Genomic DNA, 26,965 nt, shown 5'->3' with positions numbered 1-26,965 from the left:
ACCTGTAACACATTTTCAGAACCATGATCCTAAAAGCACACAACTTGCAGGTTTCATTTTGTTTATTAGCATTTGTCCTCTATGTCATATATAGTAATCCCTCAAGTCCTTGCAAAATAAAGTTTCCAAAAATGTACAGCTAGATTTTCTTCAGTGAAACCCGCCCTTTGCTTTCGGGACACACGTCCCGTCTCAGGACGCAGAGTTCCCTCTCCAGTCACGTCTCAAGCATCAAAAGCACTTTGTGTGACTGACCGAGCTCTCAGTGACGAGGTTGAGTATGTTCTTACGCAGTATAAAAAAGGGGACAATGAATACATCAGGCCTTGGATGAACAGAGGCGCTTGGCAAAGTTATATACAAACAGGAAGTGGGAGTGCGGGATGGGGGAGAACGGGGGTGTGGGAGACCCCAGTGTGTTGATCAATGTCCTCCTCTCCTTGTGGCGTGGTCCCCAGTGGACAGAAGAGCAATTTCCCTGTATGATCCACAAATCCCAGAATGCCTTGTGAGTGAGTGAGACCACAAAGGGTGAAAGGAGTCAAAGTAAGGATGTGAGGAGAAGGGCAGGGCTATTCTGATGGTCACCATTTTCAAAACTATTCTTTGAAACCACAGAACATCAGAAATCCAAACATTCAGAATCAGGGCTGGTTGGCAGATTGAACAGAACAGGACAGAGACATAGACCAACCAACCCACGTTAACCCTGGGTTACACTCGGAGAACTGACCCAGCATGTTGTCATTTTTTAAATATAATACATGTATGGATAAGTAATGTAAATGTATTCTTTATTGTTATTTTACAAGATTCCCTGATGGCCAGCGCAGAGACAAACAGGACAAAAAGGGGGAAGGGCAGCTTGTCCAATTTGACATACAGTAGAAACCAGTGGTGGGAGAGGAGAAGAGGGGCACAGTGCCTGAATTTGTCCATAGGGAGAAGCACGCTGAGTCAGATCAACCCCAGTCCGATAAGAAGGAAGAGACAAGACAAAGGGAGAGCAGAGGAGTGATGGAGGACTCGGAGGAGCGGCGTGTCCACTCTGTCAGTGTGTGGTTCTGTTGGATCATCTTCAGTCGGTCAGCTGGTTTATTTGCTTGCTGGATTGTTAAGTGTTTGTCCTCTCCTCGTCCTCCTCCCCTCTTCCCCCCCAGGCTGAAGTGAGCGAACAACGGAGGTCTGCCTGGCCCATGGCTCTCCTGACAGAAGGACCCATGGTTTCACTCTCTCTGAGGGGGGAGACAAAGACAGGTTGAGGAGAATCAACCGAGGGCATGGAACACATTGTCCATCCGTACCGTGCCCCGTGCTTTAGGGTGATTGTCGATTGCGATTTCCCCCGCGGCCCACGTCCTCTTGTACCCATATTACATAAAATGATCTTAGCCCCGGCTCGATTGCTTCTTGCTTATACATCATCACCTCTCAGAGATTTAGTTCTTTCTGACTGTTTTTGAATACTTCTATCTGACCAAATCTGCGGCAAGTCAAGTCAAGGCATCTTTATTTATAAAGCACATTTCATATCAAGGCAACTCAATGTGCTTTACATAAAGACAAAACATTTTTTTAAAAACAGCATCAACATAAAAAGCACAGTTAAAAGCAGGAGCAAAGAATAAAAAAAGTAAAGAAAAAATAGGTAGTGCTTAAAGTGATTAAAAAGAGCTCCGCTATAAGCACATGAAAAGAGAAATGTTTTTAACCTGGATTTAAAAGTGCTCACAGTTGGGGCTGATTTCAAATCTGCTGGTAGTTTGTTCCAGTTATATGCAGCATAACACCTAAATGTTGCTTCACCATGTCTAGTTTGAACTCTGTGCTCCACTATCTGACCTGAGTCAGTGGATCTCAGAGCTCTACAGGGCTTATACTCTACTAACATGTCCTTCATGTATTCTGGACTAGAACCATTCAGTGATTTGTGAACAGTCCACCTCCGCATCAGACCACCGCAAACATCATCAGGACCGCCGTCAATGCTTGTACATATGCGTAGGCTTGTGCCCGTAGATGTGCGTCAGTGCTGGCAAGCGTTTCGTGCCTGGGCGTGGAACAGTTGCACTCACACTGGTCAAACAAACTAGACTTTTAGGTGCAAAGCGTGCTTGGGCACGGTACGGATGGACAGTGTGAGATTGCCCTGAGATTGCACAGAAACATATGTTTTGGCTATATGAACTTTAAGTTATATCTACCAAACTGTAAAAGACGTAACAAAGAATAAGGCTGGTGTTGACATTTTGAGAAATACCAACAGTTGATCTCAAGTCTTACATGCTCTCCAGTCTGGACAGTAATATGAAGCTACAGACACAGCTTAAGGGCGCACTCACACTGTCCTTCCGTACCGGGCCAAAACCGGTTTTTCAGCTTAAGCCTTGTGCGTTTGAGCAGTGTGAGTGCACCCGCTCCGGGCATAACTGCGGACAGCGGGCCGTCCACGGCCCGCCTGAGAGAGGTGGGCTTTTGTAGAGCCTGTTTGCACATGTACGAGCGCGCGCACGTGTACGAGCACGATGCCTACGGCGGTTCTGACTTCATTTATTATGTGCGCCTGTTCGGACATAGAAGTTAGAAGGACGGACCATGCGCGGACATTTAACAACAACAACAATGTTGGTTCACGTTGGTGTGATGCAGAGGTGGAGTGTTTACTGCAGATTTGGTCGGATGAAAATATTCAAAAACAGTCGACAAGACGCACAAAAACTCAGAGGTCTATGGGAAGAATTGTAAACAAAGAGACGCATGGCGATGACGTCAATCAATGCGTGTGACATGTTACGGCGTGATGACGTGTGGACAGCGAGAAGCATTTGCGCGAGGCCCAGGCAGTGTGAGTACAAACAGGCCTGGGGCACGGGGGGAGACGGAGGGGGGACAAGTACCCTAAAGCCCGGGGCGCGGTGCGGAAGGACAGTGTGAGTGCGCCCTAAGAGGTTCTGGGAGGTGGATTTTGTTGCCTTTAAACAGTTTACATTATAAAACAGGGGGGCTCACGCTGGAGGATTTAATAATATGCATCATACATAGACACAAACTCTTTCAGTTCTCCTGGGGCTGACCTTATGTTAGCTTCTTGGCTTTGTTGTAGAGGGAGTCGACCACTTTGCTCATGTTCTGAATGGTCTCCAGGGCTGCCTCATATGTCTTGTCCACCACTGGCTCATTGAAGACAATCAGCACACCTTCACCTTGGTCCAAAATACCTGTCAGGCAGGGTGGGGGTGATAAGAAGAGCATTTTTAGCTATGTAGCATGTGGTGTACAAGGAGAGCTGCAAGCCAAAAGATGGACTTTTTACCGAAAAACTTCTCGTCCAGGATCATCTGTGATAATTTCCTCTCCACCTCTCCCTGTAAAACACACAATCGGATTGTAGGCATTTCACTGCAGAAAAAAAGGATTACTTAAATCAGGCATCTCATGTATAATGAAAGTGAAAGTATAATAGGAATCCGATGAAGATGAGCAAGCTCTTACCTTCGATAGCTTGATGAGGAAGGAAATGTGTGCTATCTGTTAGAGAAAAAAAGGACAAGCATAAGGATTAAAGACCTTTAAATGCATATACTACAAGCATATTTATAAGTATATTCAATTTCACTACTAAGGAGACTATTCATTTCCACTAATATCAAAAACCTTTGAGTAATGCCTGTTTTTCTGCTAAAACCTTTTCTCGATCTAACAAAATCTGTATGACTTAACTCTAGAGTAGGGCTGGGCGATATGATAATATTAGATGGTGAAGGATCAGAACGTGCTGACGATCTGCCAAAGCAGAGAGATCGTAGTATCGTCTGTAAGGCACATTCTATCCATCTTCTAATCTCTTCAGGTGTTTTTTTTCCTCAGCCAAATCACATTATTGGCTACCGCATGAGGTACTACCGCCTCATGCCCGCCCTAAAGACAAGCTGATCATCCAATCATAGCGAACTACAGGTAGTGTCGAGGATTTCTCAAACCCCAGTCATGTCTGATTCAGAGAGTAGCAGGAGGTCATGGCTGAAAACGTAAACAGAACGGAGGAGTTACATCATGTCCTAACAGCACACGTCACAGTGACGCTGTCTGTAGTGTTGCTTTCGTCAACGAAAATGATGACAAAATATTGTCGTCAACAAACCTTTATCACGTGAGGAAAACTAGACACGACGAAACGAAAATGTTGGGCATGTGACGATAACTATAATTAAATATATAATGCAATGTTGTTGACGCATAAAAACGAAATGACGTTGTTTTGTCACGTTATTATTATTATTTTGTAGTTTTTCTGTTAACTGTGTCTCGCGTTTGGGCAACGTCACTTCCTCAATCCCCACACGCGGCATTATTTAGATACAGAAGATGCAGCTGCTGTGGGTCAACGTAAACAAAAACTAAAGAACAATGAGAACAAAGTCTGACACCAGAAGTACAAATAATTTCACTAGTTTTGTATTTCACATAGCAGTCACACTGAACTGAATCTGGCATCAACATGACTTTGAATAACTTATTCAACACCGGTACATGCATGTAAACAAAATATATTTGCATGGGTTTGGCTAAAAGAAAATGTTGGTTTCTTCAATACTACTAGGTACTTTTATTATATTGATTAAATATAATTGCATTACAAAAGAGACTTATATACAATTTTCGTTGACTAAAACTAGATAAACTTAGTCATGGACAATTCTGACTAAAACTAGACTAAAATGCTCAGACTTTTAGTCGACTAAAACTTGACTAAACTAAAAAGAATATAACCGTGACTAAAACTAATAAAGACTAAAATGACAGCTTGACACAAAGACTAGACTAAAACTAAAAGTAAAACAGGCCGCCAAAAACAACACTAGCTGTCTGTCCATAAATATTAATAGAGTTTGAGGAACAAGCTGTAAAATATGTTCCTTAAAAAACTTAAATGTCCCATGCAACAGCAGACTCCTAATGTGTTTAAAAAGGAGGCAGCACCATCACTTCACTCTGCCCAAAGCTGCCACACACACACACACAGTCACACACTTCTTCTGAATGGACAGTATCTGGCCTGTTTAGCTTCAACAACACATTTATTTATGTTTTGTAGTGAATGAAGAGGTCTAGTTTAGAAAATGCATAATTTCAACTTCATGATCAGCTGTTCTCTGCTCATCGCAACACTTTCAATGATCAGCTGTTCTCTGCTCATCGCAACACTTTCAATGCGTGCGACAGGAATAAAATAGAAATCAGGTAGTATATTGAGAGTGAAACAGCCACACCACAGCCAGCAGAAGCAACAGGTGCTTTAGGCAGCTGTTTGTTAAATGTCCATTGGCACAAGTTGGCAAAATTGCACAAACTGACTCAAAAATATTCAGAAAGGTTCATACGCCTGAATGCTCAGTTATATATTTTTTCTTTTAGGGTCAAGTTTATGCATAGGAAAATACTTTGGTTGCACTGTTCAGTAACTTGCAAAATAATTAAAAATCAATTTTAAAGATCCGTGATAGAATTGTGATCGGGATTTTACTGTAAAAAAAAAAAAGTGATACCTCCACCTCTACTCTAGGGCATTGAACAAAGTCTCCATATCCTGGAGAAGGTTCTGTGTATGAACTAACTGTGGGTGAATGAGGACAGATGAGAACAGATGACCTGGACCCTGGAGAAGGTTCTGTGCCTGTCTGAACTAACTGTGGGTGAATGGGGAAAGATGAGAAAAGATGACCTGGACCCTGGAGAAAGGTTCGATGACCCTGATGAGGTTCTGCTCCAGCAGGTTGTCATACAGCTTTGTCAGATGGGTACTGATTATGGGGTCATCCTTCAGCTCTGCTTTATACTCTGTTAGTGCCTTGGCGAGAGTGGGAACATGACATGTTAAGCATCATTAGCATTATTCTTAATGTTGGAACATTTAAAAGTTACTGGCCTCAACAGTCCACATACAGCATCAAACTCTAGACACAAACCTTTTCAAAGTCTGCCAGCGACCGGTTCTTGCTGGCTTGGGCCACACATTTCAGTGAGTCTGTCTATAGAAAAATGATACAAACACAAGGTTATAGGCACACACAACATCGTTATGTAAAGAAATGAATAGACCTAAAACTAGCAAAGTAATCATTGTTACACTCCGGGTTCCCTTGTCTCAAAGTCACTGAGTTTTCTGTGACATAAAGTCTGTCGTTACACAGGCTTAGAGTTGGACTCCATAACACTTGAGCAACGTTGTTTCTAGAGGCCTCTTTGGCAGTAATGTGTCACAGCAGGTGAGTCTGTTCTTTCAGCGCCTCCATCTTGTCACGTTCATGATCACTATGTGTATTTATTTTTATTTATTCATTTTTGCTCTTTATTGAAACACATTTACCTCTCTGGTTTCCGGTCCGTCCCCTATATGTTCCCCTCTTAAATCCACACACACACATTCATATTACACTTCTGTCCTTACTACAAGCCTGACTCAGAAGATGGAAGGTCCCGATTTCCGATAACAAGTGAATGCAGCATAACCGGTAGTGAGGGGTTTGGCCGGCAGATCAACCGCTGTCAGCAGCTAACGTCTATTGGAATAGCAAAAAGGCAACAAGTGCTTTCATTAGTGGGTCATATGATCAGTCGCCATTGAACTCACTCTGTGATAGAGAGGAACTTAAAAAAACAATTAAATAGATGAAAATCTACAGAGTACAACTTTAAAAAGATTTTAATGTTTTGTTGTATGACACACAACCCTGTTTCTAAAAAAGTTTGGATACTGTAAAATATAAATAAATACAGAATGCAATGATTTGCAAATATGTAATTGAAAATAGCACAAAGATAACATTTCAAATGTTGAAACAAAAATGTAACTGTTTTTGAAAATGATATCCTTATTTAGATTGATTTGATGGCAGCAACATGTTTCAAAACAGTTGGGACAGGGTCGTGTTTACCACTCTGTACGCGTTTGGGAACTGAGGAGAACGTTTGCTGTTATTTTAATGATATTATGTACTGTAGTCGATGAGATCATAACATTCTTAGCAATTATACGGTGACATTATTGTGAAATTGTTGCACTAGAGTGAAGTGAAGCCCTCCACATCTTTACTTCAGACAGACTCAGCCTCTCTGGATGCTCTTTTTAGACCCAATCATTTCACTAACCTGCTGCCAGTTTACCTCATTCATTCGGAGATGTTCCAGCAGCTGTTTTCTCTTAGTGTTTCACAACTTTCACTCTTTCCACTGGCACAACCTTTTTTACTTGTTCAACTAACATTGACAACGTTTATTTTCTGCAATAATCCAAAATGCAATGGAAAAATCCCATAGGCTTTGACAATGGTGGCAGATTCAACATTGGTGGCAGATTCAACATTGTTAGTCATTTTAGAGACAGTGAGCCCATTATTTCAGACAGAAGTAGACAACAGCAGAAAGTCAGGTCTGTTTCTAATCAATGGTTGCTGAAATGACAACTGTGGCTGGCAGATTTTATCAGCTTCAACCAGCTAGCTAATTAAATGGGCTGTTCTCCAATACTATATTAATGGTATCAATATTAATAACTGGGCTTTTAAAGATTGTTCCCCAATATGTGAGACTATGAGACTACATATATGACTGGCCAGACTGTCTATCACAACAACAGAGAAACTCAGATTCCAACACACACAGCTGATTTTTTTTTTTTTTTTAACAGAACCCTGTAAAAGGGCCTCCTTAAGAGAATGGCTACAAGATATTGTGCTAAAAGACTAGGCTACAGGCTAAGGGTACGTCCACACGATCGTAAACGACCTTTTGTTTTTTCCCCGTCCCAAAGCACTCAGACGGGCATTTTCACGCTTGATTTAGGGACTTTTCAGATCTTCTCAGCAACTTTATCTATAAAAAGCGACTAGTGACCAAATTAGCAACTTATTCAGACCATCAGGGAAAATATAACATTTGCAGCTTACTTTAGAGCAGACAAAAATACAGTTAATCCACACCTCACAGATTTGCTCGTGTTTTCACTTTGACAAAGGTGAAAACAAGACACCAGCCTTCACACTCTTTAAATCTCTCTTGCTTCCAGAGAGATTTATCTAATATATATTCAAATTGTAAAAAAAAATGAAAAATGTCAAATTTAGTATTTGATTGTTAAAAAAAAAAAAAAGCAGCTGCCCCAGCTGTCTGCCTCGCACATTCTTGTATTGGCCTGGCCTAGGGGTGGGCAATATAGCCCAAAGTAATGTCACAATCATTTTCACGATTACGAAATTATTGACGATATCACAATTTTTAAAAATGATTTTCAAGAACATACTATGTTATTTAAGCCTACGAACGAGGTGTCTGAAGCCTTCCCTCTCCACATCGGCATCATATCTTCAGCCACAAAAAAGTGACTGCTTCATAATGTATCTCCAGCGTTTGCTTGTCTTGTCATAAGGCGTGTAACTTGCTTAGGCCTTAGCAATGCCATGTTGAACCAATTTACTTTGTTTACTTGTGTTAGAAGTTGCCACAGCTGAGCTCTTCTCTGAGCAGTCTTTCATTCCACCTTTGTTCGTCAAAGGCTGGTAGCAAGTCTCACATATGACTGTGGTTTGTGCCACGTCTGCTCTTTTAAAACCAAAATATATCCACACTGTCTGAGTGGCTCCTTTTTTTAGGTATTAACTCCAGCGGCACAGTCAGGCTGCCATCTCCCTCAATCAGGTCTGTTTGGTTGTGCAGCGCAGTTTATGGCCGCTGCATGAGGGTGTGACGTCATTACGCCGCCGACTTATAATATTGAGATACTATTATTACAAAGTATGTGTAACTATGGTCCGTTTGAGCCCAGCGGGTGACTCGGGAGAATTCACAGTGAGCGAGTGGGAGTGTTGATGAAATTTCTACAGTTCAACAGTGATTTACACAAAGACAGCAACAAAAATGTCTAACTGGAGAGAGGACAACCGTCATCGGAACCAAAGTTCAAGGAACGGAAAGAGACTTGGCCTTTTATGAGCAAATTACAAACCTGATACGTGACCTGTGATCTGTGTCATGTCCTGCCTCCTGCACACTCTAGAAAGAGAGTTCTAATGTCTTTACGGTAAAGGAAATTATTTTAGTTTATTTAGAAATGTGATCTTTTAAAGGATGTTTATGTTGAAATAAATAAATAAATCTGTACAAGTAGTTGTGTCTCATGTATTGTTTTTCCGTCTTAAAGACAGTCTGAGAAATCCTGAAAAAAAAGTGTTCTGCGATTGTCTCCACACGGCTCTCATAAATACATAACAACTACAGTATGTGTTTTTGGAGGAATATTTGAACTTATTAGAGTATTTTGACAGCACTACAAACTACAAACACCCTGCAGACCACTTCAACATGTGTAGCACTCCAGAGCGAGACAGGACTGTGATGCCCACTTATAATGATTAAATGTCACAATTGTCAGGGGAGAAGTTTAAAAGGGGGAAAGTGGACAGTTAGCTTAAATTAGTATTATTTAAAATCTTAGGAATAAAGAGTGATACCTGTCTGCCAGCGTACCGCAGAGCAAGCTTTCCACTGATGAGGGCCTGGACATCCTCTGGCCTGAAACAGAAACAATATGCATCAGACAGCAGGACAAAGAATTTACATCAATTCTGGCTTCTCGCCCACTGAAAAAATATTTCACTGCATTTTGTCAGCTTATATAAACACGTTGAGCACTTTCAACAGAGTCGAACATCTGACATGAAATGTTTTAAAACCAAATGTTTTATGAATGATTGCTGCATAAAGTAGGGATCCACCAATATGGATTTTTTTTAAGGCTGATGCCGCTGCGGATTTCAGCCCTAGCAGATGACTGATACGGGTTGCCGATGTTCTTGAGCTGATATTTGGAGCTGATACTACTTTTGCTCCCTCAATCTACATCATGAAAATTACACAATGATGATAACTAATGTTACAAGTCTCAATTTTAAAAAAAGGAACATTTATTGAACTTTAAAAAGGCGTCTCCAGCAACACAGAGCTGCCTGCAGACACCTGGTGAACACAATAGCCCGCATTCGGCAGATACTGATACACCTAAAAAAACGCAAAAATCCAATAGGATGAATCTGAGAAGTAGACCACTTACAAATTGAGCATGATTTTGCAAAGCAGCATGTATTTAAGGGCTGTGATGGCACGGGGGCTGTCAATGGAGTCGTAGCCCTCGAAGGCCTCATAGAAGTAGGAGTAAGCCGTCTTCCAGTCTTTCTCCTCCGCTGCATGAATGATCCCTGGAAACAATCAATCACACACAAATGTTAAGTTAACTGCAACAGAAAAGAGCTACTCTCAGAAACGTGTAAAGTGTGATTTATGGGTTCAGTAAGCAGTATATACATCAAGAGCTACCAGCAGCTGAGCAACAGAGAGCTCACAACATTGATTTGGTCAAGTGTTTGTCCTGCTCTGTACCTGACTGCATGTCTAAAGCTGCTTGTAGTTTAGGTGGGCAATAGATGGCGTTGGCGGTTGTCCTGGCAGAGGTGAGGGCGGCGCGGGCCTTGGGCAGGTTGCTGAGAGCGTGGTATGTCTTACTCTCCAGTAGCTGCACCTCAACCAGCAGTGCCTTGTCATCCATCTTCTTCAGCTCCTGCAGCAACTGGGAGCCTTGGGAAGAAAGGGAGTTTACAGTCAAAGTAACGTTTCAGTAGATTAGCTTTAGGACCAACTAACTAATCTAATTCCCATCAGAAAAATGAGAAACTTATAACAAATGTCCCCCTTTTGTCAAATTTGTCAGATCCCCAACTCCAGGAGATTCAACACTCACCAAGTTGTAATGCCTCCTGGTAGCACTTTGTGTCGAAATACAGTGAGATGAGACGAGCCTGAGAGGGGAGAAAAAAACAGCATGTTCCGTATATGAGTCTGTTCATAAATGACAAATATAAATAAGAACTAGAATGAGCGACTTGTGGTTGTATGCCTCCGCCAACCAGTCCAGTTGCAGTTTACATCCAAACTGTCCAGAATTATATAATATATGGAGTGAAGACTTTGCTTCATATACAGTATATGCTTAACACACATCTCCAGAGCTCACCAGTTCAGTATCTGATCAAATGTCTCCTTCAATTCCTGAATTATGAAACATGTCCCAGTGAAGTCAACCCTTGACCTTGGGGTAGAAAATGTCATCAATTCATCATTTTATTCTGTATTTGTGTAAATTGTTGTCGACATTAGTATAGACGATTCCACCGAGCCGTTTGTGTGTTTCTCTACCTAGTAGTGCCGTTGCAGAGGTGGCGTCTCCCTCCAGTATGTGTGAGGTTGATTGGGAGCTGTCATTATTATCCAATGATCACAAAGCCTAGTAGAATAACTACAACTAGTGCAACTCTGATTGATAATATATTTACTAATTGTTTGGAAAATGACACAAATTGTGGCTTAGTAATTAATGACATAAGCGACAATTTGCCTATTTTTGTAATATTTAACCTTCAATTACCAAAGAAGTCAACAGTATTTTCTCAACTATATAAAAGAAAACTGAATGATGAGACAGTAAGTGCTTTCAGAGATGATCTCAATAATCAAGATTGGAACAATGTTTTCACAAATGACGTGAACACAGCATATGAGTCATTTCTAAAATGTTTTTTACATCTCTACAATAAACATTGTCCAATGGTCCCATGTAGATTTAGAAATAATTATAATAAAAAACCTTAGATTACAAATGGCTTACATAATGCCTGCAAAAAGAAAAATAAACTGTACAAGAACTTTATCCAAACAAAAACATCAATGGCTGAAAAGCGCTATAAGGACTACAAAAATAAGTTAACAACTATATTGCGACATGCTAAAAAGGAATACTATTCCACAATTCTGTATGAAAATAAACATAACATCAAGGCCACTTGGAATATTCTGAGTAAGGCAATAGGAAAAAAGACAGAATTCACAGAAATTCCAAAATATTTCATAAGAGATAACATGGTCATTGATAAGCAGGAGGATTTTGTAAATTAACTTAACTCATTTTTCGTCAATATAGGTCCCAGTCTAGCTAACAAAATTTCATGTGATAAAACATTTAAAGGTGACTGTAATGGAGAAAAAAATACTCTACAATCAATGTACTTAGCCGATGTTACAGAAAATGAAATGTTAGCTGTTGTTCAAAAACTTAAAAACAAGATATCAAAAGGACAGTGATGGTATTGACATGAAAATAATTAAAATGACTATAGATTGTATTCTTAAACCCCTACATTATATTTACAACTTATCATTTATAACGGGAATATTTCCAGAGTATGAAAATGGCTAAAGTAATTCCTCTCTTTAAAACTGGAGACAAGCATGACTTCAATAATTATAGGCCAGTATCACTGCTTTCTCAATTTTCAAAATTATTAGAAAAAATATTTGTAGATAAACTGGATAGTTTTGTAGAAAATAAACTACTCAGTGAGAAACAGTATGGTTTTAGGTCTAACCGGTCAACAAATTTGGCTATAACAAAAATTGTAGAAGAAATCTCAACAGCAATTGATAAAAAAGTAATATATGATAGGAGTGTTTGTTGATTTAAAAAAGGCGTTTCGACACTATAGATCATTCTATTCTACTCTCTAAATTGTATTCATATGGAATAAGAGGAGTAGTGTTGAATTGGTTATCCAGTTATTTACAAAATAGGCAGCAATATGTAGAATTTGGAGGTAACAAGTCAGTGTGCTTGAATATAAAGTGTGGAATTCCTCAAGGTTCAATTGTTGGACCTAAACTTTTTATTTTATATATTAACAACATATGTGAGGTGTCAAATGTGCTACAGTTTGTGTTGTTTGCAGAGGACACAAACTTTTTCTGTTCTGGAAATGATCTTAAAGAGTTGGCTGTAAATATTGAAAAAGAAATGATAAAACTTAAAAAATGGTTTGATTACAACAAATTATCTCTAAATTTAATAAAAACAAAGTATATAATATCTGGCAAAAAAAAGAAAAACTGAAGTCACTTTATCCATTAACAACACAAACATTGAAAGAGTGAATGAAATAAAATTCATAGGTATAGTGTTGGATGAAAATTTAACATGGAAATCACATATAACTTATGTGAAAAACAAAGTATCAAAGAACTTATTCATTTTGAACAAATCCAAATATATTTTACCTGGCCACATATTGCGAATGTTATATTGCTCAATGATACTGCCTTATTTCAATTATTGTAGTGAAGTGTGGGGTAACACCTATGAAACTAACATAAAGCCATTTATATTATTACAGAAAAGAGCAGTCCGAGTAATACACAAAGCTGCATTTCGAGATCATACAAATGCACTGTTCATTAATTCAGGATTGTTGAAACTCAAAAACATCATAGAATTGCAGTCGTTATTGGTAATTTTTAAAGCTAGAAACAGAATTCGACCAGAGGACATACAAAAGTTGGGTTTTTTTACATCAGAGAATGCAAATCATAGGAGGAAGTTTGACTTTAAAAATCAGTGTGCACATTAAAACAAATGTGATTATCTGTTAAAGGGGTAAAACTGTGGAATTCCCAGGAGGATGAGTTAAAAAGTTGTCTGAATATTTTTCAATTTAAAAGATTGTATTTAACAAAATGTATTGAATCAAATAAACTTGAGGACTAGCTTGATGCATGTTTTGTATAAACTGTTTATAGGTTTATAGGTTTAGTATTTAATTTGGTGATAACTGTGTGAGGGTGGGGGAAATCAGGGGAGGTCATCACATGTTTGTGTTAAGTTGAAAAGGGGCAGACAAATATATGAATTGTATTCTTCTTATCTGCTCCTTTCCATTCATGTAAATGTTTAAATGTATGTAAATGTAATTGTGAATTGAATTTATCATGAAAGGAAAAAAAATAAAAATAAAATAGAAGTGTGCTGAACCCCTGGTGGGGGACACAGGAGATGCAGATCACGCGGGAGGTGCTGTAATCACGCAAGATCGGAGGCGAAATACAACATGGCAGCGCCAGACTGCTAGAAATACACAAGACCCAAACTGAAAAGTGTTCTTTGAAACTTTTAAAACATTTCAACTTAGTTCTCACTATTACTACATCTAACACAACCCTGAACGTAAGAATCCAACAGTGGAGGATTTAACGAACCTCGAAGCCACAGATATCTACAAACTACCGATATCGAGGGAAAGCGTACTTCCTGGCAAGCATCAATAAAAAACTGGACCTTGTGGTCTCTTCACATTAAGAGGTAAAGGATATACCCCCTGGATTTTGCGCAGCATACCATCGTTACTCTACAAGAATCAAATCCGGAACTACAAACCACTGTTAAATCACTAAGTGACAGGATGAAGAGGGCAAAACAGAGTGCAGTATGGAGCCCCTTTAAGACGTGAACTCCCGCAGTTTCTTTAACATCAGGCTTCAAGTTATAGTCACAGTGTCGCCTGACGGACCTGAAGTCTCCGTATGTGACGAGCTGCTGACAGACGGTCTCCGCCAAGTCGAGCAGAGTGACAGCTTTTTCTGTGTGAGTACCGTAGGATACACCACAGCTAACACAAGTACTATGCAAAGACACCTGCAGCCCAACCACAGCTCTCTTCTAAAATCAGGGGCCCTGTAAAGAAAATACTGAATCTTTAGCGTTAAAGTTTAGTGTTAAAATCTTGTCGTGTCTCGTGGACTTAATATCGTGTATACTCTCGTCACCGCCCTTATTCTGCATGTATGGTATATTTTTTATTGTTGTACTGTCATCACAGTGATAGTGCTGTTGTTTACCTTCTATGTTTCATCTAAAAAAGAGAACAATAAAAATGTTACACTGAATTTGAAACAGCACATTGTAATTTCTGCATCTATTATTGATTTACCGTGCGTGCCCCTAAAATTTTCAGTTTGGGGCCACAGTGCTCCTAGTGAAAAAAGGTAGTCTGGAGCCCTGATTGTATTCTTCTATTCAGGAATGATTTTTTTATGCTGCTGCTATTAATGTTTCCAATGTCGCAGATGACAGAATGCCCAATTTATTTCAATGTTAAGTAGCCTGTGTAATATTTTGATATTTTCTATTCAGAATATGTTTGATATGCTACCAACATTTGCCCTCAAGTGAGTGAATAAGGAATGGTTTGCATTTTTCTTTATGTCATAAGGAAGTTTTCAAAGTTATAAACATAAACATTCTAAATGTGTCCAAGTTTGATTCCTGTTGCAGTGAATGTGAATGACATCAGCTTACAGGAAGTTACCAAGGACCAAGGCTGTTGCCTAGTAATGGAATTCCATTAAAAAGGTTGATACAGTTAACCTATTAAGAGGGAAATTCAGCTTCTCAGAACAATTTCAGCTTATCAATTAATCGATGATCCATCGATAAGATGAAACAATACTTTGCATCTCTAATTTATAGATGGCACCCTGACTGGCTGACAAGATGACTCCCAGTCTCCAAAAGTTTGGCACAAGAGGAATATTCCAGCATGATAACGATCCAAAGCACACTGCCAAAATCACACAAGCGTTCCTAAAGAAGGAAAAAGTGTAAACTATGACCTGGCCAAGTAGGTCACCTGACTGGAATCCAATAGAACACATTTGGGGAATCTTAAGGGAAAAGGTAGAGCAACACAACCCCTCCAGACAAGAGCAGCCAGAAAAAATACTGAAGAAAACACTGAAGAATTGCAGAACATCTCTCCAGAAATGTGTGCAACACTGGTGTCCTCCATGCCAAGGAGGACTGAGTCTGTCATCAAAAAAAATTTGAACCTCAGTAATGAAAGGTGTACTTACTTTTGTTGCGTTGAGTTCCTCAAGTGGGCCTTTTGTAAATATAGTAAATCTAAACTTAATTTTTTTTAATTTTATAGAAGAGCAAATACCCGACTGTTCAACTCAGAAGTGATGCAATTACTGTAAGGTAATACAATTTTGAATCATTTGACATTTTGGTGATATTGCACAGGGGTGTACTCACTTATGTTGTGTACTGTACTTCTGTGCATAGTTACTCATCTGGAAATTAAAACATGTGATTTGACAAACAAGCAGTTATAAGTGACCCGTATCACCCATTGTTCATTTTGACAGCCATTTTAAATTTGGTCTTTTAGATGAAAATTTCTCAAAAGCCGACAGTGCGCCTTATTATCCGGTGCTCCTTATATATGGACCAATATTGAGCCACAACAGGTCTCGCAACTACGGTAAGCAGCCGCCGACTCTATTTTCCCCCGTAGAAGAAGTAATGCGCGGTGCATGTTGAGATATATGACTGCGCGAAGCGTGCCGTTTCATTTCCATTTGTGTGTTTGTGTAAAGCCCCCAAAACGGCTCCTATTAAGAGACACGCTTACGACGCAGAGTTTAAACTCAAGGCGATTAGTCACGCAGTAGAACACGGGAATAGAGCAGCAGCGAGAGAGTTTAACATTAACAAATCAATGGTGCGGAAGTGGAGGAAGCAACAAACATCTGACTGTTTTGTTGACATTCCCTTTAGCGCAGCTCCATCTATGGATGCATAACGTAACCCCAGCCTCGACTGTAGCGTCTATTCTATGCGCCTTATAATGCGGTGCGCCTTATATATGAAAAAAGTTTCAAAATAAGACATTCATTGAAGGTGCGCCTTATAATGTAATGTAATAAAAATACGGTAATTTAACAGCGGCGATGAAATTCCTGGAGCACCAATGAGCAGCAGAAACATTGAAATGTTTTGTGAGGTCACAGTGACTTTTAACCTCTAAAATCTAATCACTTAATCTTTGGGTCCAAGTGGACGTTTGTGCTGAATTTGAGAAAATCCCTCCGGTGGTTCCTGAGATATTGCGTTCACAAGTATGGGAGGGACAAACAACCCGATAACATCATGGCTCCAGCCACGGCTCCAGCCAGCGCAGATAACTGTTTGACTCGGACAAGTAGACTGAACACATATCCACTTTTCTACCCATACTCAAATATCTATCTGACTGGAGTGCTGTTTGTTCACTGTATCTATTGCAGTTGCTGATAACACCCACTGAGGTGGAACAGTATCCCAGAGATGCTCAGATGCTGTCATGCCAACCTGACCAAGCCAGGGATTCTTTCAACATTTCCCTTTGGATTCATGTTTAAAGAAGGTGGGAACATTTGTTAGAAAGTTCTAAACCAAATTACGGCATAACTGTTGAAATAATTAGGAATCTTCCAGTTAGTAAGCTAATGTTGATGAGCTGATTTGTCCACATAGCTTTTTAAACTGGACAGCAGCCAATTAGCTGTCCTAATTTTGAGGTGGACTGTCTGTTTGTCTGCTGCTGGCTAAGGGGCAACAATGAAACAAATCACAGTTAGTTCAGAAATCCACAATTCCAGGCATCTTGGCCCAATTATCTGGTGCCACTTGAGTGTGACCCGCCTGTTCTCACTTGCCCGGACAAACCTGAAAAGAAGAACTCCGGAAGCTGAACAAGCCGCTGGGTGGGAACAAACCCTGCAACACCATCAAGTCTCACCTCAAGTGCCTGCCTGAGGAAGGTCCTCTTCTCAGCCTTGGCCCACTCTATGCACTCCAAGCACAGCTCCACCTCCTGACCTGTGGCAGCTTCCATATCCAGGAACAGGTCCAGCAGGGAGCGGACCAGACGGGCTGCCTTGGCCTTGGAGATGGAGTTGAGGAAGGGGCGTACATATTTCAGCAGACCACCTAGCTCTGAGAAGACAACAAGTAAGTAAACAGAACACAGGTCAAAATGAACTTATGATCAATCTGCCACTATGGCTGGTAAATGTCAAAATGTTATCCAAGTAAATCAGATTATTTAAAAGAATTGTAAAACACTCTGACGGCAACTTTCTGAAAGAACACTCCTAAGCAGCAGCAAACCTTTCCTCAAAGGCCGCTCAAGCTTCCCACCGGATGTTTAAACAGTGTTTCCCAAACAAAGACCGCCACAGAATCAACACTGAGCGCCACTAATTAATTCAGAGTTAGTTTGGGCTTTTTTTTCAACGCGATTTTGAAATGTAGATACAGTATTTTTACATTAATTCATACTCGCATAGCACTCTTTCTCCCTGTCATTCTCGTTCACACGCACACACACAGATAGAGAGAGGCAAGTAACCTCATTGCAGCCTGTTTGTGTGTGCACAATTTCACTCTGACTTCTGGTTGCTGCTGAAATCTGAGCTCGGGATGTAACGATGCATCTTGAGACAGTTAAAAATCGATTCAAATGTGTGACGATTCAAATTGTTGAGATGAAAGATAAATCAGATGCCTCTATCTACTTTGGATTTTGTTTGTTGACGTTCTCCGTCAGTCTCTCAAGATGGCGGCGGCCGCAGCAGGTCGCTCCGGTCCGGAGGTTCTAACTCAGTTTTGTCTTTTGGAAGTGAAAGAAGTTGTGTATCTTCATCCACTGATTTCCTGTACTACGCTCTGTTAGTGACACAGGCTGGCAGCGGCGCAGAGGAAGTTATTACGTAAATAATTTCAGGAACAGCTCAATACAGTCTATGAGTACATTACGTGAGCTAGTCTGTGTGTGTGTGCAGGTGAAGAGAGACGGAGGATGAACTTAGAGCAGACAGCTGTAGCTGCTGATGGTCGGAGCAGAGGAGAAATTAGCAGTTAAGTTGTTAAGTTTTAGTAAATATTTCATATTTCCTGATGCTGGGTTGTTTCTATAAACAGCACCTCTGCTAACAGAATGGTATTCCTCATGTGTATGGAGAATATGAATAACCCGAGTTTTCTTTGCTCATGTTAACACCACATTCTGAATATGATCATAAGCCTCATAAACTGGATATTCATGTCCATGTAAATGCACTCATTTGTGAATGTGCAGAGATATCAGCTTCTGAAAATAAAGATATGCTGATATTACTTAAAAAACATGTCAATTCCAAACTACTGTCGAAACACAGGCAAAGCTTTAGTTTCTTTGTTTTTGATTAAAGATTGTCCAAGGGTCGATGACAAAAAGGGGTTTGCAACATGAGAAATTTGAAAATATTTGAAAAACCTTTTTAAAAAGCATGCTTGGGTTTCGTTAAAATGTATATTTTGTGTAAATGTTAATTTTGTTTCATTTGTAATTTAATTTGCACCATTGTTTTTTTTACAAAATGTAGGACCAAATGGACCAAAAACGCCAAGTGGTGTAACAACAAAAGAATGATAAATATTTAATATTTCATCCACCACATTTTATGTGGGTGTACTGCTACCAATAATTACTTATTGTATATTTCAAAATAAAACCCGAAAATAGATTTTATTAGGATTACCTCTATATTTAAATTATATTTGTTTTCACAGTATCAAGTTAGACATGCTGGAAAAAAATGCCTGTTTTCTAAATATTTGATGACAAATTGGGTAAAAAGTCTTAAAAAAAACTGTTATTACACTGGAGTAGAGTAAGTCATTTTTATCAATCATTTATTTACCTGCACATGATATTTTTAAGAAAAATATTGTTAACCCCATTTGACAGAAAATACTTACACCACCTGACTTGTTACGCCTACAGTCTAAAACCTATAATAGTGACACTGAAATCAAAGACTGCAGTCAAGGCGTTTCACTGAACTCGACTTTTAATTTAATTTTAATGTAGGAAAAACACTGGATAAATCATTTCATGAAGGTGACCATCCATTAGTAGGTAACACTCATTTGACTCATTCTCTGTGATAAGCCACTTTTTCTTGGTTAGAAAGTGGCAAATATTGAAAGAAAAGTGGCACAATTACATTTTTTTTAAATAAAATGAAAAAGCTTCAATTTGATGATCTTTAAACAGAAATTGTAATATTTAAGTAACAATTGATACTATCCTAAATAAGATTAGGTGTTTTAAAGCTGCTGTTCATGTTGCACAGTAGAGGTCACTGTTCACCTGCTTCATTCTGCTATTTCATTCAATAATTATGAAATTATGTGAAAAATAAAAATTGCTTAGAATTGTAGCCCAGAGCAATTTCAGTCAAAAGCAGCTGGACTTGGTTATTTCAGGAAGAGGTTTCACCTCAATTCAAGAGGCTTCATCAGTTCATCATTAATATATTTATTTTAGAAAGTGAGATAATAGTCTGGAAACAATACAAATATTTTTCCATACTCTTTTTCCCTTTTTCCAAACGTATCCAGACCTGTAAACCGCAGAGTGACAGAACAGAGTCTCCAAACACAACACTAGTCGTTTTGAACAAAGATTGGTGATCGGTAGGGTTGCAAAATTCCCGGAATTTTCAAAGATGGAAACTTTCCATGGGAATTAACAGGAATTAATGGGAATAAACGGGAATTAACGGGAATTTATGGGAATAAACTGGGAATTTTCAAAATTGAAGGTTGGCTCTTCTTAGGGAACTTAAATTTAGTTGAGCAAAGTATATTTTAGCCTAATATTGACTAAAACAAACAGATGCCATTCAAATACACTTGAATATCCATGCCATTCCTTAATCACATGCACAGAGCACATGCTTGCTCCATGGCTATTGAGACCCCCTACTGGCACTGTGCATGCCTCCATCACATGAACACATGGACCACACTTTAGAGCCTGAAGGACAAAGAGTATTGAAGGCACACATTTGAGCCTGTGGACTTAACAAGTGAGGTAAGTTTTGATGATATTATGGGGAAATATATTCATTAAATGTTTAAATTGCAAATATCACATAAACTGTATTAATCTGGTAGATAGCAATCTGATAAGTTAGATGCTAAATAAGCAATAGCTAGTAGGCTATAGCATAAAACAGATGCTAGCTACCTCATTTGGCTGTTTTGTTTTGAAGATCATTCTAGTTGTTTAGCTAGCCTTACTATTTATATCTGTTTATCATATTGCATTGTATTACTACAATCTCTTGCATTGCATTAGCATTCTTACAAGCTCTTGTGTTATTTTACAGAAAAATGCCACGTGCGCCATCTGATGTGTGGAGACATTTTACACCAGCTAATGTACAAGGGAAGTCTGTATATATGTGTAAGTATTGTGATAAGACCTACGTGAAGAATGCCACAAAAATGCAACAGCACATTGCAAAGTGCAAGAAATTTCCTCAAGGCCCAACACATGCAGCAGCCAGGAGCTCCACTCAAGGGGAAAATGAATCTGTTTCAGCTGCATCAGAGTCAGATACCCACTCATCAGCTCCTGGTCCCTCTGGCATCAAAGGATTCTTTGATTTTATGGATGACACTAGCCAGAAAAACGCAGATGAGTGTTTCGCTCGTGCAATATATGCAACTGGCTCACCCCTGATGCTGACATCCAATGTGTACTGGAAGAGATTTTTGAATGTTCTCCGACCAGCATACATTCCCCCAACCAGACATGCATTGTCGACTCATCTACTGGATGAAGAGTTCAGTCGAGTTCAAGCCAAGGTGAAGCAGACCATTGACCAAGCTGACTGTATTTCAGTCATCTCTGATGGATGGTCCAATATAAGGGGACAAGGAATTATTAACTACATAATCACCACTCCTCAGCCTGTGTTCTACAAGAGCATTGACACAAAAGAAAACAGACACACAGGCCAATACATCGCAGATGAGCTGAAAGGGATCATCAATGACCTTGGACCAGATAAGGTTTTTGCACTGGTCACTGACAACGCAGCCAACATGAAGGTTGCCTGGGCACACGTGGAGGAGACCTACCCTCAAATCAATACAATTGGCTGTGCTGCCCACACACTAAATCTTCTCCTGAAAGACATAATGGCACTGAAAACAATGGACACTCTGAACAAGAGAGCGAAGCAAGTTGTCAAATATGTTAAAGGCAAACAAGTAACTTCCGCTACATTTCTGTCAAAGCAAAAGGAAAAGAACAAGGGTACTACACTGAAGCTTCCCAGCATAACGCGATGGGGTGGTGTTGTTATCATGTTTGACAGCCTTCTGGAGGGAAAGGAGTCTCTGCAAGAGATGGCCATATCCCAGTCTGCAGGCATCGACAGTGACATCAAGAATGTCATCTTGGATGATGTGTTCTGGGAAAGGGTATCTAGCAGTCAGAAAATCCTCAAACCTATTGCAGCAGCAATAGCAAAGATAGAGGGGGATGGTGCCATCTTATCGGATGTCCAGTGCCTTTTTGCAGAGCTCAAGGAGGAAATCCAGACAGTTTTGCCCACTTCCCTACTGCTGAAAGCAGAGGAAACGGCTGTGGTCAAGTCATTGGAAAAGCGGAGGGAGTTCTGCATGAAGCCAGTGCATGCAGCAGCATACATGCTGGACCCCAAATATGACAAGGGCATACTTTCTGGGGAAGAGATCAACGGTGCCAATGCGGTCATTACAGCCATGGCTGACCACTTGGGTCTCGATAAAGGCAAAGTTCTAGGCAGTTTGGCAAAGTATCGAACAAAGCAAGGCCTTTGGAAAGGGGATGGAATATGGCAGTCATGCCAGCACATATCTGCAGCCACCTGGTGGAAGGGACTATGTGAATCTGAGGCCCTTGCACCTGTAGCCTCCATCATCCTCCAAATCCCACCATCATCAGCCGCCTCCGAGCGCAACTGGTCACTGTTTGGGAACACCCACACAAAGGTTCGCAACAGGCTCACAAATGTGAGAGTGGAAAAGCTGGTTGGCATTCGGGCAAACCTACGGCTGTTTGAGCCTGACACAGAGCCATCCTCAACAAGGCTGGAAAGTGACACTGAAGAGGAAGACTCAGAGTTGGATATTGAGGAAGTGGACATGTTGTTGGATGATGATGAGGTCCAGGAAGAGTCTATTGACTGAGCAAAAAAGAGAAAAGAGGATTGCTTGAAGGAAGATTTGCATGTTTAAAGAGACATTTTGGAGGAAAAGTGGCATTTTTCATTTAACCTTTTGAATGGGACTTTGTGGAGATTTCTGGATGGGGGGCATTTTTTTTGGGGGGGGGGAGTGGGGTTAGGGGATGGTATTATTAAACTCAACATTTCTGTTTTTGTTCATCCATGAAACAAGTTATTGAAACGTGTTCTATTCCACTGTATTACAAATAAATCTGTTGAAATATCTGTTGAAAACATTTTGCATGGAGTTTTTCTTATGACTTCTGTTTATATTTATGCTTGGAAATAATATATTCCCAGTTAGTTCTCCTAAATTCCCAATAATTTCCATAATTCGCATTATTCCCATGGAAAGTTTCCAATATGGAATATTTCCAAAATTCCCGAGCTTAACTTACCATGGAAATTTACCGGAAACTTTCCGGAAATTTACCGGAAATTTTCCGCCCCTTTGCAACCTTAGTGATCGGTAAAGTATCCGGATAAGTTCAGAACAATGGAATGAAAAACTTGGAAAATGGATGTTTTTTCTTCAAGATTGCTGATTCGCTCATTTAGCTGTCAATCAAAAAAGGATTCCGCCTCAGACTGCTCATCCAATCATCATGCAGAAGCTGAGTGCCCGGGCCAGCCCACTGCCCCACAGACTCCCAGAGACGTGAGCGTCCGATGGGCGGGACAAAGTCCAGCATTTATCCAATGAGCGTCTAGCTTGGCTGCAGTGGAACAACTCGCTCTACACTTCCCCATTGAAGTCAGTAGAAGCTGAGCGTCCGACTGTTTAAAGAACTGTGGAGCTGTGGGGATGAAGGAGAAGGAAGTTGGGCTAGTTACCTGTGATAAGGAGCTAATTCTGAACAAAGATGAAGGCTTTCTAGCACGTATTTAGTCAAAGAAATTTACACAAAGCAGTGTATATTTCACCACTGTTTTTTTTTTGGTGACATTTTAGGCAAAGCTGAGCTTCCCTTGCAGTCTTAGAGCAATCTTGATCTTGAGATAACCTTTGTCGGGATTTTGCACTATAGATAAAATTGAATTGAATTAAGGATGGACATAATTATTTTTTGCAACACTTAGTTCCATGGGAATCTGTTGCTTGCAAAAATGTCACACTTAAATTGTGAGAAGATGTTTTTCCATATCTACCTCTCTAAGAATTTTACATTCAAGCAACAATCTTTATTAACCATAAAGTGATTTCTCATATTAGCTATAGATGGCCTATAGCATCCCGGCAACAGCTGATCACTAATTTAACTTCTTGTAATATATGTAACATATTTGTTAAAATAGTTAGCTATATCATATGGTCTGGTAATTAATATCCCATTATGTTCTATAATAGAAGACTTTTTTTTTTTTTTACCATTTTTACTTCTGCCCATAACTTCATTAAGTGTTCTCCATAGTTTTTTACTGTCACCACTGCACTCATCAAATTTGGATTTACATTATTGTTTTTTTCTTCTGTCTTAATGTAGTTTCCCTTGATTCTTAGCAAGCAATAAGCTTTCCAGTTTGCCAAACAACCAGAGGTAATAGCACGCCTTTTCAGTTGATCCCTTACTTTCAAGCAATTTCTTAATTCATCCTCCAGCCATGATGCTTTTTTCGATCTTACAGAGAGCCTCTTAATTGGAGCATGTCAGTCACATACTGTAGAAAACTTCATAAAGGACTCCAATGCAGGTCCTGCATGCAGCTTCTCAAGTATACTATCCCATTCTATATTTTCCACACTAAATTCCCTTATAAATGAACTTGGGCACTGCTTTGGGAGCCCTTGTTTTACAGCCAAGGCAATAATATTGTGGTCACTGAACCCCACAGGTAATGACACAGCTTTTGAGTATTTTTGCCCACAGTTAGTAAAAGAGTTACCAGTGCATGTTGATGTGATTGAACCATCACTATTAATACTTATTCTAGTGGGCAAGTTAATAACTTAAGATAAATTGCATATATTAGCTACATCATCCTAAACACCCTTTTCAATGAACAATTCTCAGAAAACCAGTCAATATCCATATCATCAAGAAAAAAAATGTCATAACTAGTATCTGCTGCATTATGGAGCATAGTGCATATATTATTCAAATATTCAATATTCAAACGTGGTGCTCTAAAGCAGCAGCATGCGAGTATAGGCCTCTGATGTGAAGTATAAACTTGGAGCCAAAGGCCTTCCACTCCTGTCATGCCAAGATCATTTCTAATTTTTACTGGAATATGGTCTTGTATAAAGAAAGCAACCACACCTGCAAACCTTTCTCTGTCTAACCTTACAGAGTACCCTGACAGTAACATTGTATCCTGGAATTGATATAGCTGCATCCTCTATAGTGTCATCTCAAACCGCCTTTTACCTGGATATTATTCCCACAACAGAGCAAAGATCATGGACTTGATTTTTAAAGCTGCAGATAGTTTATTCAGAAAGAAGGGTAGGTGAGGTGATCAGATAGCATTTACATTTGACAGACACCCTTGTCTTAAGTGCCTTGCTACTCAGCATTTGTCACATTTCCATTGGTGTTTCCTTATAGAAAAAACACAATTTTGCAAGTATTTCTTGCCAGCAAAATCACATGACATGCCAAGATGTGTTAGTCGCAGAACAATCCAATTAGACCAAAATACATGTCACAATCTGTAGTGATATAGTAAAGCTTTGTGTTTGAGATTATGAACATCATGTACTGTTACCTGCCGCCTGTCCTGTCTTGGCCAGCAGCCCACCCAGCTCCAGGATGCTCTGCTCTTTAACACGCACCGCCTCCTCATCACTCTCCTGGATGTCCCGCTTCACTACAACACGCACACACGCACGCGCGCGCGCACACACACACACACACACACACACACACACACACACACATGATGTAATCTGATCCGTATTGACATGAATCCCTGTGATATACAAACAGTGGAAACTGCTGATGTGACACTCCATCCTTCTGTCTCTAGGGACTCGTATTAAGTCCATGTATATCATGGACAGGTTGGATTGAATGGCAAGCAGCCAAGCGAAGCTGTGAAAGATCGGAGCTGCCAAATCAAACAATGACCGACCATGACAGCTAGATAGCTATGCTTTACATATCGACATAAAGCATTAGGTACATCAGCACAACCTAGAGGCTGTGACGAAGGAGGTGGTGTTAAAAGCGTCAACTCAGTTTCACGTCCCATTCCCATGTCGGCCTGACATCTGACAAGACGAGGAATAGCTGCTAGCAACGCCAGCTGCATGCTAACCTTAACTAGCCAACAGTCACACAAGTTACTGTCAAATGAATGAGCCGAGGTATCTAACGTTAGCTTCCCTGATAAGCTAGCCGGCATGTTGCTAGCCCACTGGTGCTGACTCACTGTGCAAGCAACGACGAAAAAAAGAGACGGGCAGCACTGGGGTAGCTAGCTTAGCTTAGCTGCTAATTGGCTAATTCAACTGCTCCACGTTTGATAGAGGGGTGTATAGCTCCGGTATCTAAGTGTATGATTCTTGTATTTCCAGTGCCATATTGTGCCAATTATATTTACCTATAGAATGTAAGATATCGATAGAGGCATCCCGGTCTGTTCCAAGAAGAGACTGTGCTCTCTGAAACTCAGCCACTGCAGCGGCTGCCATCTTTCCTATGCCTGCCTCCTCCGCTCCGCTCTGCCGAGTTGTTTTCCGGTCAGTTCGCTCAGATGGCCCGAACAATGCTGCCCCGTAACGGTGGTGCTGAGTTCTGCACGCCTTGAGGTATAGGAACCTCCAAAAACGAACGTGATACTGGACCGTCAGGTTTATTGATGATCAATGTTCTATTGAACACTCAGCTTATCGTTTAATTGATTTGATTAGTCTTAATCCGGTAGCATTTCAACAGACAAACTTTCCTTGTCCTCCTTATTGGCGTTTTAAAGCATTACATTTCAGATACATTTCAAAAATATGCATTAAAAAAATGTTTTGCTGAGATCACCACCACCATTATCATCATCTCTAGTGTGTGTCAGTGATAGAAGTTTTGTGTTGGAGCAGGTGGTTGAATTAAAGTCACATCGGTGTTTACTGTAACTGGGGGTCAAAAGGTTGACTTGTCAGCCAGACTCCAGTTAATAATTTCAGGTCCATACACATCACCCTCAAACCATACTCAGTACTACC

General features: G+C 40.0%; 1 protein-coding gene across 1 annotated transcript; it reads right to left on the bottom strand.

Moving 5' to 3' along the window:
- Window positions 1–63: 63 nt before the first annotated feature.
- Window positions 64–26,459, bottom strand: LOC310959466 (26S proteasome non-ATPase regulatory subunit 11A). Its single transcript, XM_083930826.1, has 13 exons — window positions 26,350–26,459; window positions 25,513–25,614; window positions 17,493–17,689; window positions 10,790–10,847; window positions 10,432–10,626; window positions 10,106–10,250; window positions 9,507–9,567; window positions 5,967–6,029; window positions 5,723–5,848; window positions 3,493–3,528; window positions 3,314–3,365; window positions 3,075–3,218; window positions 64–1,235 (listed from the first exon to the last, which is right to left on the bottom strand). The coding sequence occupies exons 1-12, from the start codon at window positions 26,438–26,440 to the stop codon at window positions 3,076–3,078; spliced, it is 1,269 nt and encodes a 422-aa protein (XP_083786952.1). The 5' UTR covers window positions 26,441–26,459; the 3' UTR covers window positions 64–1,235; window position 3,075.
- Between the last annotated feature and the right edge of the window lie 506 nt (window positions 26,460–26,965).

The sequence above is a fragment of the Echiichthys vipera genome (genome assembly GCF_963691815.1).
Source record: "Echiichthys vipera genome assembly, chromosome: 17".
Classification (NCBI taxonomy): Eukaryota; Metazoa; Chordata; class Actinopteri; order Perciformes; family Trachinidae; genus Echiichthys; species Echiichthys vipera.
This window is presented reverse-complemented; position numbering and strand designations above follow the sequence as displayed.